We start from the raw sequence: 14,731 nt of genomic DNA, 5'->3' as shown, positions 1-14,731 counted from the left end.
CAATTTAGCACTAGAAAGACTGCTGATAATGATAAGATACTGCATGTCACTTTGAATTTCCTTCATTGTAACTTTGTCCATACATAACATTATGAGGAGAACATAAAAAATATTCTTACGTTTAGCATAAGACTCAAAACAATTGTCTTCACTTGGCAAAAGATTTCGGCAAGAGACCAACATTTGGAAACAACAGATATATTCCATCCCCCATTTCAATAAAAAACATTACATTTCAACTGCCAAAACATGCTTGTAAAAGATTCCGAAATGAACGCCGCAGTCGCACACCCTACCCGGATCATTTTAAGGTATGGCATTCCCATGTGGAAGATCTATAGGCATGGACTGCAAACACTGAATCGTAAAAATACACCCCTGTAGTAAATCTAGAACAGTGACATTTATGAATGTAATCTGGGAAAGTACAGTGGAATTTTTTTTAGTCTAAAACTCAATGTCCATGCATGTTGGCGTGGTTCTCAAAGTAAATGCATATAGAAGAAGGAACTTTTACTTATTTCAGAACTGTGACCCTTTTCTGTCATGTAGTAATTTGTACACAATCAATAATTATCAGACTCAAGAAGGTTTCACCAATCTTTATTGCTTATTGTTCAGAGATAAAGACACATAGCCAGTGTTAGACTTGGCATCTTTTGGCGTGTTTCCCCTGTCTTGTTGCTTTTGGACCTCTAGGTTTAGACTCTGTTTTTGCTGGTTTAGTTTCTCTGCGCACTTTCTCACTGCTGTTCAGTGTTAAAGTGCAAGGGCTCCGGTTGTAAATTATGTTATTGATTGGTGTTTCCATGATTGGCATATTTTATGTACTGGTGAGGCCCTAGTAAAGTGCACTGAGAGTGCCAGAGCCTATAAATCAAATGCTACTAGTGGGTTTGAAGCACTGATTGTCCCACCCATAGAAGTAGCCCTGAAAAGGTAACTTAGACCAACCACCTGTGGGTCTGTGCGCAGTTTGTAACTGCCATGTCGACCTGGCAAGTGCACCCACTTGCTAGGCCCCAACCTTCCCTTTTTAGGTTTCGCCTGGAGAACGGAGCGTAAGCTCCGCTCCAGGAGAAATCTCTTGATTTCAGTAAGGACTCTGGAATACGCCCCCCTGTCCCATTGGCTAGCTCCATAAATGGAGGCTAGCCATTGGAACAGAGATCTGTCCGTCATTCACGGACCAGATTCAGGGGCGTTCCCGAGATTTTTTCCATGGGCGTTCCCTCTGTGTAGTCATCGCGGCCGTGGGCGGGGTTTATTTTTTTTTTTGTTTACCAGGTTTTTTGGGCCATTCCTCGGCCGACCGCCAACGGAGGAAGCCGTCCCGACCCCCCTCCCGCTCTCCGTTCCCGCTCCCCCGTCCATTCCCGCCCCCCCCCCTGTCCGTGTGCTTCATGTGTTACCGAGCGCACATTACCGTGGGCGGGGTTGCCGAAATGCCCGCTCCGTGCTGGGCCTCCGTTGTTCCCGAGGTGAGTGCTTGTCTTTTTATGCATGTGGCCCTTAGTATGCAAAGTTTTCACACTATTTCCCACTGTTGTTGTTTGTTACTCTGTTTCCGTTCCCGCCCCCCACCCCCCGTCCATTCCCGCCCCCCCCTGTCCGTGTGCTTCATGCGTTACCGAGCGCACATTACCGTGGGCGGGGTTGCCGAAATGCCCGCTCCGTGCTGGGCCTCCGTTGTTCCCGAGGTGAGTGCTTGTCTTTTTATGCATGTGGCCCTTAGTATGCAAAGTTTTCACACTATTTCCCACTGTTGTTGTTTGTTACTCTGTTTCCGTTCCCGCCCCCCCACCCCCCCGTCCATTCCCGCCCCCCCCTGTCCGTGTGCTTCATGTGTTACCGAGCGCACATTACCGTGGGCGGGGTTGCCGAAATGCCCGCTCCGTGCTGGGCCTCCGTTGTTCCCGAGGTGAGTGCTTGTCTTTTTATGCATGTGGCCCTTAGTATGCAAAGTTTTCACACTATTTCCCACTGTTGTTGTTTGTTACTCTGTTTATATAGTGCCTCACAGGTTACCACGTTTATCCACTGTGCTGCACTTTTTTCCCACTCGTCCATTTTCATCCGCATCAAGTCATTCCCTGTCAATTAACTTCAGTTCATTACTTTGAACATATTAGACTCTGTTTTCCACTATAGGCTGTTCTGTTCCCTCTCTCGGCCTGGGGCGCTCACATCCATTCTTGGTTCCTTCGCAGATGCCCGCGGGTCTCTCTCCATCAGCCACCGGGGGGAGCGCGCCACCAGACCCAGCTCGACGGATGCCAGCCAGCTGACTGCCAGGTGGGTGGTTTTCTTTGTGTCAAAAAGGACATTCGTGACTACATCGTCCGTTAAATCCACATTTAATAGCCTGACACGTGACTGACTTTCCCGAACCTTGATAGCCCTTTGGAAACACCAGCTTGACGTGACTGACCCTCCCGCAGCCCTACAGGCCTCCGAGCACCAAGTAAAGGGACTCGATTCAGCCCTACCAGAAGCATCAGGCTGACTATGTTCCAAGCACCACTGACATGTCAGAGTGACTGGCCCTGTTGTGTGACTGACACAGCCGCTCTGAGAGCTGCGATGTGACCACGCATTTCTAAACCCTGTAGGATTCCATCTCTCCCTCTTCGTTGAGTTTAATTAGTTTCCTCACTGAACATAATCCGTAAAATCTCAGAAAACACCAAATCCCCCGGGATTTAACTCGTGCCAGATAAACAGAAATCACTTTTCATGTGTGTATTTTTACCTTTCCGAAAGACGTGCCTTGGTGACAGACAGTAAATGTGCGTGCATGCGTCTTGCGACTTCAGAAGGGAAGCAGGGCCTGGTGTGCGCGGTACCTGCAGGTGATGATCACCAGCACTTATTCCTGGGGACCAGGACTGTTTTTTATCCCCAGACTTTGAACTAGGGTGACCAACTGTCATGGGTGCAAATTCAGGACGGTGAGTGTAAAAATTCAGGACAAAGGGTCAAAATTCAGGACAGGGCGTCAAAATTCAGGACAAATCTTCGGGACAAAAGGTAGGTTTTACAGATACATCAAAGGAGGTCGCACAATAGTATATAAGTAATCCCATTTCTATCCAAACATATTCATCCTTTTGCAAACCTATCCATTGTGTATCCTTTCAGCCATCATTTCACTCATCCATCCCTCCACCTTTTCACCCTATCCATCCGTACACTAATCCATTCCATCCAGCCATTTACCCTTTCACCCATCCAGCTATCCTTTCACTTACTCATCCATCCAGTCACTCATCCTTTCACCCATTCACCTTTTCAGTCATCAATCCATCCTCCCTTTCTCTCTCCATCGACCCTTTCACTTAGCCATCCTTCCTTCCATCCATCCACCCACTTATCCATCTACTCATCCACTCGTGAATCCATCCATTGACCCTATCACTCATCCATCGTTTCACTCATCCATCCACCCATTCACTCACAGATCATCCACCCTTTCACTCATCCATCCATCCTTTGGCCCATTATCCATCTATTCACCTTTTCAATCATTCATTCACCAATCCATCCATCCATCCATCCCTTCACTTACTCACTCGCCAACCTTTTCATAGTAATTATGAACTGAGCCTTCATCTGCAGAGTTCCAGACAGAAGAGGCCCATCAAGAATGTCACCCTTGCTGTGGTTCCTAAAGCAAGGGGTGGGGTGGCGGAGGGTTCACTATGCCCCTGCACATAGGCAATCTGAAAAAGTGGAGGGCACGATTCATGCATGATGCAGTGCTAGGACTTGAGGCGACTGTGATATGGTGTTGTTTCCAGGGCTTTAAGCGGAATGAAAAACAAGCATTTACAATGCAACGGTTTCGCCTTTGGAAAAGTTAGAGCTATTGGCAATGTAAAGGACAATGCCATTTATTTATCTGTTTTCAAAACCAACACATAAATACAAATTTTGTCATTTACAATGCCAATAGCTCAAACTTTTCCTAAGGCGAAACCGTTGCATTGTAAATGCTTGTTCTACATGGCAGTCACCCAAAAGGTAGGCCCAATGTACCCTTGTGGGCAGGGTGCAGGGTATGTTAGAGGTAGGACATGTAATGCTGTGTGTGATATGTCCTGGTGGTGAATTACAGTATATTGCAAAGCTGCCTGTTCCCGTAGGACAGAATGGGGAGTTTGTTTACAACATCTTATAAACATAACCGGCCCTGGGAACAAGGTGGGAAAATAACGTTTAGTATGCCTGAACTCAGAATGTTAAAATGTATCTTTTAGTGAGGGTGATTTTTACATTATGTGTTTGAAAATACCACTTTTAGAAAGTAGGTATTTTCTTGCCTAACTATCCAGTGTGCCTCTGCTAGATTTGCGTATTGCATGTCTGGCTTTTAGATGACAGGGGCTGGGGAGGGGCCGCGGCTCCAGAGGTCTGATGGGTCAGGGCTGGGCTGAATAGACCTGGGTTGCATTTAGAGTAGTGGGAGGAGATTTCCTTGCACCTGAATGGGCCTGGTCTGCCTTGCACAATGCCGTTTCCACCCTCTGCCACTGCCATGAAGCTGCACCAATGAGGACAGAACTGGTTTTGGCTGGATACAGACACTCTCTGCCTTCAGAGAACAAAGGATTTGGTGGTATAACTATGGAGGCACAGACCCCAGAACTTTAGAACTCTTTTGGACAAAGAATACTGCCAAGAAGAAGAGCTGGAGAAGCTGGGAGGAGGAACTACCACTTTGCTGTGTGCTTTGCTGTTTTGGCCTGCAGTGGCTGCTTCTGTCTTGGGCAGTGAAAGGACTGAACTTGAACTTTCTGCAATCTCTTTTTGTGAGTTTCTCCAGGTGCTTGAGGTAGAGCGTGCCCCCTGTTCAAGAAGTCTCAGGAACAGCAAAGATTTCAAGTTCTTCTGCCCTCAGCACTGGGGACTGTGTTTTGTGCTGCAACAGAAGAAAAAGCAACCCGACACAGTCTACGACACCGCTGCCCACTCTGTGTCCTCAAGGCACCGCATAAGGCACCGCATAAGGCACTGGCGCATCGCAACCTTGATCTCACCGACAACGCCTGCTGACGCCGCCACCGAGCCGATGCTTGCACCGTGACCTGTGGGCACTGCCTCTCTTTGCCTCGTCGCCTTGGTATCCCAGACGACAACGCTTCACACCGGCAATCGACGCTGCTGCTTGCACCATGGTACAAGGACACTGCTCGTAAAGTTACAGGATGCACAGTCCTCATCCCGCACCGGAGCCATGGCCTACCGCCGCCGTTGACTCCAGTTCGTCGGCCGACGACAGCGCTTCAGCAATAACAATGACGATGCTTGCACCGTGACCTGCCAGCACCGCAACGAGCACCACATCACTTTGCACCGCGACCCTGGGCTCAAGAATGACACCATCTGACACCGCCACCGAGCCGCTGCTTGCACCGCGACCCATGGGCATTGCACGCCACACCGCAGCACGTCGCACTGCAGCACCCGATGACCTGCAGCCATCGCTCCTGACTTCAACCGCGAGGAGTTCAATCTGCAACGAGTGTGACTTCACATGCCCAACGACTCCTGCACCGAACACCGGAACCGACGCCGTGCTTTCAGAGCTCAATGCGAGGTCACCAACGGCCTGCGTTTCTAAAGTTACTGTTTTGTGGGTCTTCCCGACACCATAGCTGACCGGCGACTCTGCGGTCAGCCAGATCTGTTTGGAATTTGTTCCTCACAACGTTGGATAGCCCCAGACAGTGCTATTGACTTCCAGGAACATTATTTCACGTTTATTTTGATAACTGAAGATTTCTAAGTACTGTATTGTGGATTTATATCTTTTTTTCGTCTTGTCTCAAGTATATAAAAATATTGGATATTTTTCTAAACTGGTGTGGTGTACTTTTGTAGTGCTTACACTGTGTTACTGTTGGTTATGTGCAAATGCTTCACACACTGCCTTTAAGATAAGCCGGACTGCTCATGTCAAGCTACCAAGGGTGTGAGCAGGGGTTATTTTAGGAGTGTAACTCCCTTATCCTGACTAGAAGGAAGGGTCTCTTCTTGGACAAGGCGCAAAACATTGCTAACTAGTGACCCTCATTTCTAACTGCCAGCCAATGCATTTTGCTTGTAACCTGTTTGACTTGCACAGCGCAATTTTACAAAATCAAAGAAGATTCATAATGGTGAAGAAGATAGTTTAGGTAAGTGAGAATGTAAATAAAAGTGTCTGTAAACTCAAAAAGTGACCTTGGAGACTAGTCTCGACATTTGTTCCATATGACTTACATAGGCATTTTATTATAACTGTAATCCTTAACAAAATTAAATTATTGGTAAGAAGTGTAATGGCGTTGGACATTTCGAGGCACACAAAAGTTAATTTTCTCAATAACTGCTTCTTAAACCCCATTTTCGACAGCTCTTCACTAGAAACTTCCATTTTATTTTACAACAGAATACTGTGTGCAGAATAATCATACATCCCCGGTTACACCACAGTCGCCTTATGCCAGAACTTAATACATTTTGGGACAGGAGTTAAATTCTCAGTGATCTCATAATAGCAGGGTCAGTACAAACCACGCAGGCAACTTGCTCTCAAGGTACACGAAGCCACTGATGGGCTCTATGTATATGAACCTTGAAGTACATTGGCACCTCTTATGCAGTGAACCTGAATATTGGCTGAAAAGACCTACTTTTTGGCCTGCCCATTAGGAACACACCTCAAGTTAAACAGCTGATTGCAGACATCCATACATCTAAAACCTGAATTTGTTGTATTAAACACAATATATAAACACTAGAACACGAGTCACTTGATAATGGAGTCCAAAAATGGCTGAAACAGCCGGCTTCTGATAGGATATTCCACACTGGTATTATTGGTCAGGGTTTCACCACGGAACAAGTTGGCTTCATATAAAGTTTACCTACTCTGAAAAGCTCTATCCAAGTCTATCATGCCAAAGCAAAAAGCAGAAGCACAAACCAAAGACAATCGATATTTACAAGACGGCTCCCTCTGTACAAACCAATTTCATCGGTGCGAATCACAGTGAAGAGAACTCAGATGTTTGTCCTTCTAAAGTTGACAAATTAGTATCTTCCTGTTGTCATCATAGGTTAACAGTGCCACAATATAACTCGTCATTTGTAGGTGTGCTACATAAATGTTCACTTCTATTTTGAAATATAAACTAGAAGTCAGTACAGAACCAAACTAACGTTACTGGACGGGCCTGGAGGAGCCTTGCTTGAGATAACTTAGTAGGAGCAGGGGTCATGGCTCAATTCTATTTTCTGACACGCAAATATTTGGAGATATTAACCCCTTCCATGACCGACGGCAGCACTACCTGCCCAGTGCTGCCGACGAGGTCCCACCCGTTTTGCAGAAGTGCCGCACTTCCGCAAAATCGCGGGCGCATGAAACGGGTTAACTAGCACAAAAACAGTATCTTGTGGGGTGTTATTTTCAACATTATATATCAGAAGAACACGGATTCTTCTGGAGTCATTCATCTGCCTATTGCAAATCCAGATAATTTTATCTGGAACACTTAACAGCTTAAAGGCCATAATACAGTAAACACCCTCACATGTTCCACTTTTCCCCTTCCAATATATGACATTATTTTATATGTTATAATGAAAAAGATGCTTCTGAGGCCAGACACCATCTGGCCTCAATGACACCCCCCACTTTTCATTCAAACTCCCTTGAAAAGAACAGGCTCATTTGCAAAAACAAAACTGAAGAAGTCCTCATTACCAGCCCAACCAAAAACAAGGCAACAATTTATCGCAACTCCGTAATAAATTATTGCACTAAACCTATAAACAGTAAATAAAAGAATATACATAGCTCATCCAGGTGATTTTGATTCTTCCACCACAGACATTAATTAAATCACATCACAATCAATCACATCTAACCAAGGAGCACTCACAACACATTAATTACATGCAACCGACATCAAAGCACCATGCACTTACTTTTCGTAGACCAGTTCTTCGTCCGTACAGAAATAGTGGGTGTTGCCGGTGCTCTTTGGCTTATTCCTCAGAGTTGCAAAATATAATCGATCTGAAAGACAGTTGATAAAACTAGATTGAAAACACAATCGACAGATCTGAAAAATCCTGGAGCATAAATTCTGAGAAATAATGCACGGAGTGGTCAGGTCCGCGACACTGTTTGGTTGGATCAATGCTTATTCCATTACACGGTGCATTGTTGACACCTGCAAGTTATACTAGAGGGAAACATGAAGACCAGTCGATGAATGCTGGCTGTAATTGGTTTCTTTCCTGCAGACTGGCTGCCTCGAAAGGCATTTCACTCTGCTGCACTCGAGAAATTAAATCAATCTCATTTTCTGCAGATCATGTCTTGGCAGAGGCATCGTATAATAAACTACATCTTCTTTACTATGCATAATGAACATGTGAACGGCAGGCTAGCCTGGCTCTGGGTACAATTCTCGCTCAGTCATACTTGCTTGTAAGCCTCCTGGTCTATATGAAGAAGACAGACAATGCCAACCGAATACACAGAAAATGTACAAATACTTTTATATTATTATTCATCCTGCAATAAAATGTGCAGAGTATACAGATTTCATGCACAATGTACCGATTCTAAACTGCGGCATAAAGGGAGAACTGGAGCAAATAATTATGTAGCCTGTGTGCCACGTAGTTCATTAAATGTGGACCCAATTCAATGTAGGAATGTGGAAGGGGGATACCACCTACCTCTACCGGGCGACACCCGTGTGGGGGTACCACGACCTCTAACCCTCCTGCGTCTCTGACGACCGGGAGTCCTTCTTCTTTATTCCCTATGCAGGTACGAGACCAGAGGGCCAGACACCGGCCCTTCCCAGAAACAGAGAACCCCGAACACCTGGAACCCGGAAGACCCGAACCGGAAACAGCCTACCGGGGAACCGGAAGTCCCGAACCGGAAGCAGTCTACCGGGAAACCGGAAGTCCCACCCCCTTCCCAGGACCTGGACATTCAAAAGCCGACGACGAAGAGAGGAGAGCGTTCCCGATAGCCGACTCGTGGCAGGAGACAGCGCGCAGCGAACCATTGACGGAGAGCGGAAGGAGTGCGAGGATCGAAAACGGAGAGTTGGAGGACGTCTGGACCGAGGAGTGGTGGAGTCCTCTGGAGGTGGCTGGAGAGCGGCCGTAACTCTCGGGAGAGTTACGGCGGGGCACGCGAGTACCTTGTTACCGTCTCCGTGTCCCCTTTGTATATAGTTGTAACTACTTGTAATTATATAGATATTGCACGCACTGATAGAGCACCCTTAAGCACTGTATATAATAGAACGTAGAGACACTGCACTTAGAACTTGTATCATAGTCCCTACACCCCGACCCACCACAGGAGCACCTCTCTTATACCCTTTCCACACCTCCTTGATCCCTTCCCGTCTACCCCCTGCCCGTTCCCCTCCTCACGGTCCTCTTTATTCCCGCACGACCCTGGTGTTGGTAACAGTACTTGAATAGTCCATGCTGGAAGGACTAACCCCTGCTTCTCTATCTCCCTCTGAGGTTATCCCAACGCCCAGGAAGACGTGAAGACCTCCGGACGATCCATCAGCCGGTATATTCCTGGGAGACGACTACAGCTTCACCCCAGACCTCTGTACCTACTCCTGTTTCACTTGTTAAACCGAACAATAAAAACAGCTACCATAGCCCAGTATATACGGCCTCCACGCCTGTTATTCCGGTCCGCAGCAACCCCCAGTCCACACTTGGTGTCAGAAGTGGGATCCGGAAGCATGGAGGCCGCCGTGAAGCAACTCGCAGAAAGTCAGGATCTTCTTGGGAAGATGATGGAGCGGTTTCTCAAGACGGCCGAAGACGACCGTGGCCAGCTGCACGACGTCCTGAAAGATCAGGACACCGCTCAAGACCGAGCCCTTGGGAAACTAGTCGAAGTCATGGGGCAATCTAAACCCGCGACTGCATTGCCCTCAGTGGTATTACAGAAATACGTTTCAGGAGAGGACCCGGACTTCTTTTTTACAAACTTTGAGCGTTTGGCTCAGGCGGCTGCTTGGCCAGTTGATCGCTGGAGCCACTATCTTGGGCCACTGCTGACGGGGGAACTCCAGGCGGCGTTCCAACAGGCCAACATCCAAGGGCTGACACCGTACCAGGATATAAAGACATGCATCCTTGAACGGCTTGGAATCGATGATGAGACCTACAGGGCACGACTGCGACAGGTGCGTGAGGGACCACAGGAAACACCCCGAGCCCTGTCGTTTCGCATCCAAGACCTAACCAATCGCTGGCTGAAGCCTGCCACGTCTACCAAGGAGGAAATAATGGTTAAGATATACCTGGAGCAATTCCTGGCCTCCCTTCACCCGGCTACACAGAAATGGGTCCGTCAGCACTCAAGACTCACCCTAGACACTGCGGTCGAGATTGCAAGCGCCTTCAGCCGTGCACAAGACTCCCAGAAGAAGGACGAACCTCCAGCACGAACGATCCATGGAAGTCATCCCCGAACACTGAGGCCATTAGTACCTCGAAAACCAGAACCTATCCCTTTTGTTCCCTTTCCGGTGATTCCAAGACCAAGTCATCCCGGCCCTCAATGCTACCACTGTGGGGGATATGGCCACATTGCACGGTTCTGTCCACAGAAGGAGGAACCAATGGAGGTTGGACTGGCTCGGAACTATGTGTGTCTCACCACGGATGCCAGTCCTCCTCCCTTCCGGTGTCCGGTGAGAATTTATGGCTACCCCATGATGGCTTTAGCCGACTCCGGTTGTCGGCAAAGCGTGTTAAGGCCTCAAGAAATGGCCAGTCCAATGGGGCCTATGACTGGCACCGTTGACATCCAATGCGTACACGGTGACACCAGAAGATATCCCACCACCCGTGTACAAGTACAACAACCCTCCGGAGAAAGAAGTCCTCTTAACGTGGGCCTAGTACCCAACCTGCCGGAACAGGTTATCCTGGGTAGCGATTATCATGGACTACCCCGTCTGTTGCATGATGCTACGAATTCCTTGGAGAAATGGTGGTCCGAGGCTCCCTTTTCCAGAAACCCGCCTCCCGTAGAGCCTACAACCAAAGTCCCAAAGACCAGACGGCAAAAGAAGAAAGAAAAAAGGACATACGCCCCTGCCTATACTGTTCAGGTGGACCCGCATCCATGGGAAACCGACCGGGAATTTCGTGCAGCCCAACAAGAGGACCCGGTGTTACAAGACGCCTGGGGACGTGCCCAGGAAAATGAGGATCCCTTGCACGTATGTCCCTATTTCTTTAAACGAAATGGTCTGTTGTACAGGAAGTGCGGACCCCAACAAGAACCACAGCTGCTCGTTCCCGGTCCCTTTCGCGACAAAGTACTTTTTTTGGCCCATAGTCATTTGTTGGGAGGGCATTTCGGGGACGACAAAACCGGACAAACGATACTGGAAAAATTCTATTGGCCGGGCGTACACAAACAAGTGAGCCAATACTGCAAAGAGTGTCCGGTGTGTCAAAAGAACAGTCGATACCGGCCCCCAAGAGTTCCCCTTCAGCCGCTCCCCCTCATAGATGTCCCGTTCACTAGGGTTGGGATGGACCTGATAGGCCCCATGTTGCCCTCAAAGAGCGGATGTCGGTATGCTCTCGTTCTCGTAGACTACGCCACTCGGTTTCCAGAGGCCGTTCCACTGAAACATCCCACCACACAAAACATAGCAAGAGCCCTTGTAACCATCTTCACCCGAGTGGGTTTTCCCCGAGAGATCTTGACGGACCAGGGAACCCCGTTTGTCTCTTCTCTCATGCGTCAAGTATGTTTGCAACTGGGCATTAAACAAATCAGGACCTCGGCCTACCACCCCCAGACCGACGGACTCGTAGAACGTTATAACGCAACCCTGAAAACCACTCTCAAGAAATTGTTGGGTCTAGAAAGTCGTCGCTGGGAGGAAATGCTTCCGTTGGCCCTCTTTGCTATCCGTTGCAAGGTCCAGAGCAGCACAGGGTATTCGCCATATGAACTACTCTACGGAAGGCCCCCTAGAACCCTCCTGGATATGGCACGGGAGGCATGGGAAGCCGAGCCCGATCGTACCCGACCCCTGCCCGAATATGTTGCCAACCTCAAGACTCACTTGGGCCAGATCAGGGAAATAGTGAGGCAGAACCTATTGACCGCCCAGGCTACACAAAAGCGACAATATGACAGAGGAGCCAAAGCCAGAACCTTCGCCCCCGGAGACCTCGTGCTACTCCTCCTTCCCTCATCCGATCACAAACTGCTGGGACAATGGCAGGGACCATATCCGGTGACGAGACAGGTAACACCCGTTACATACGAAATAGAATTAGATCATACCCGTAACCAGAGACAGATCTATCACATCAATCTGCTTAAGAAATGGGAGGGCCCCCAACCAGTGCTGTCCAACGCGATTGATCCCGGGAGGCCACTCTTCGAGAGTTGTGTAGATCCAGACCTACCCCCGAAACAACGGGATGACCTCAGGACTGTCTTGTCCCCCATACAAAGGGTGTTTTCCACTTCTCCGGGACACACCACGGTCATAGAACATGCGATCCATACAGAACCAGGAAAGGTCGTGAGACAGAGCCCCTATCGCGTCCCAGAAGCCCGCCGGAAAATCATCCAAGAAGAAACCCAAGAAATGATGAAAATGGGAGTTATCGAGCCGTCTATCAGTTGCTGGAACTCACCCATCGTGCTTGTTCCCAAACCCGATGGCTCCACGAGGTTTTGTATTGACTTTAGGGAAGTCAATAAAGTTTCGAGTTTTGATACGTATCCGCTGCCCAGAGTAGACGAGATGATAGAACGCATTGGACGGGCTCGCTACATCAGCACGCTGGATCTCTGCAAGGGATACTGGCAAATCCCCCTGAAGAGTGAGGACAAAAAGAAAACGGCGTTTTCTACGCCTGACGGACTATTCCAATTCAAAGTAATGCCTTTCGGGCTTCATGGGGCCCCAGCAACCTTTCAACGGGCTATGAACGTTGTTCTGCAGCCTCATGCCCGATACGCAGGAGCATACCTTGACGATATAGTCATATACAGCGATGACTGGCCAGAGCATCTGTCCCACCTGACACGGGTGATCACCTCTTTGGGGGAACACGGGTTCACTATCAACCCCGCTAAAACCACTCTTGCTGCACAAACAGTCAAGTACCTTGGTTACCTCCTTGGGAAGGGGGTCATACGACCCCAAGATAATAAAATAAAGGCCATCCAGTCAATACCCTTCCCACAAACCAAAAAGGATCTCCGGGCTTTCCTTGGGCTTTTAGGATATTATCGGAGGTTCATCCCTAATTTTTCTCAGTTAGCCGTGCCCCTAACAGATCTCCTAAAGAAGAACACGGGAACAGAATCCTTGTTACGACATCCCTCCCCTCTGATGCTGACAGCTTTTCGGACCCTTAAACAAGCACTGCTCTCTGAGCCGGTTCTCATCAGTCCCGATTACACGCGACCCTTTATTCTCCAAACCGACGCCTCAGAACAGGGACTGGGAGCAGTCCTCTCCCAAAAAGACCAGGCAGGCATAGAGAGGCCTATCCTCTACCTTAGCAGGAAACTCTTCCCTCGTGAGGTAAACTACGCGGTAGTCGAAAAGGAAGCCCTGGCCATTAAATGGGCCATAGAGAGCCTGCGTTACTATCTGGAGGGGCGGGAATTCGTTCTATACACGGATCACGCTCCTCTAGAGTGGATGGCACGTAACAGGGGACATAACGCCAGAGTGCTCCGTTGGTTTTTATCCCTACAGCCCTACAGATTCCAGACCTTGCATAGGAAGGGGGCCGAGCAGGGCAATGCGGATTACCTGTCCAGATATCCCCCGCCATCCTCCCCCACAAGAAAGACAGCTAGGGAAAGGGGATGTGGAAGGGGGATACCACCTACCTCTACCGGGCGACACCCGTGTGGGGGTACCACGACCTCTAACCCTCCTGCGTCTCTGACGACCGGGAGTCCTTCTTCTTTATTCCCTATGCAGGTACGAGACCAGAGGACCAGACACCGGCCCTTCCCAGAAACAGAGAACCCCGAACACCTGGAACCCGGAAGACCCGAACCGGAAACAGCCTACCGGGGAACCGGAAGTCCCGAACCGGAAGCAGTCTACCGGGAAACCGGAAGTCCCACCCCCTTCCCAGGACCTGGACATTCAAAAGCCGACGACGAAGAGAGGAGAGCGTTCCCGATAGCCGACTCGTGGCAGGAGACAGCGCGCAGCGAACCATTGACGGAGAGCGGAAGGAGTGCGAGGATCGAAGACGGAGAGTTGGAGGACGTCTGGACCGAGGAGTGGTGGAGTCCTCTGGAGGTGGCTGGAGAGCGGCCGTAACTCTCGGGAGAGTTACGGCGGGGCACGTGAGTACCTTGTTACCGTCTCCGTGTCCCCTTTGTATATAGTTGTAACTACTTGTAATTATATAGATATTGCACGCACTGATAGAGCACCCTTAAGCACTGTATATAATAGAACGTAGAGACACTGCACTTAGAACTTGTATCATAGTCCCTACACCCCGACCCACCACAGGAGCACCTCTCTTATACCCTTTCCACACCTCCTTGATCCCTTCCCGTCTACCCCCTGCCCGTTCCCCTCCTCACGGTCCTCTTTATTCCCGCACGACCCTGGTGTTGGTAACAGTACTTGAATAGTCCATGCTGGAAGGACTAACCCCTGCT

At 48.9% G+C, this 14,731-nt stretch overlaps 1 protein-coding gene across 4 annotated transcripts in view; it reads right to left on the bottom strand.

The window, feature by feature from the left end:
- The window catches only part of CDC14A (cell division cycle 14A), a 436,445-nt gene that overhangs the window by 405,498 nt on the left and 16,216 nt on the right, over positions 1–14,731 (bottom strand). For all 4 annotated transcript variants that reach the window (XM_078644521.1, XM_078644501.1, XM_078644511.1 and 1 more), the window contains exon 2: positions 7,978–8,068. In XM_078644521.1, the coding sequence (XP_078500647.1) occupies positions 7,978–8,068 (91 nt within the window). The remainder of the gene's footprint in view (positions 1–7,977; positions 8,069–14,731) is intronic.

This window comes from Lissotriton helveticus, chromosome 1_1 (assembly GCF_964261635.1).
Source record: "Lissotriton helveticus chromosome 1_1, aLisHel1.1, whole genome shotgun sequence".
Classification (NCBI taxonomy): domain Eukaryota; kingdom Metazoa; phylum Chordata; class Amphibia; order Caudata; family Salamandridae; genus Lissotriton; species Lissotriton helveticus.
The sequence above is the reverse complement of the archived record's forward strand: the minus strand, read 5'-3'. Positions and strand labels throughout refer to the sequence as shown.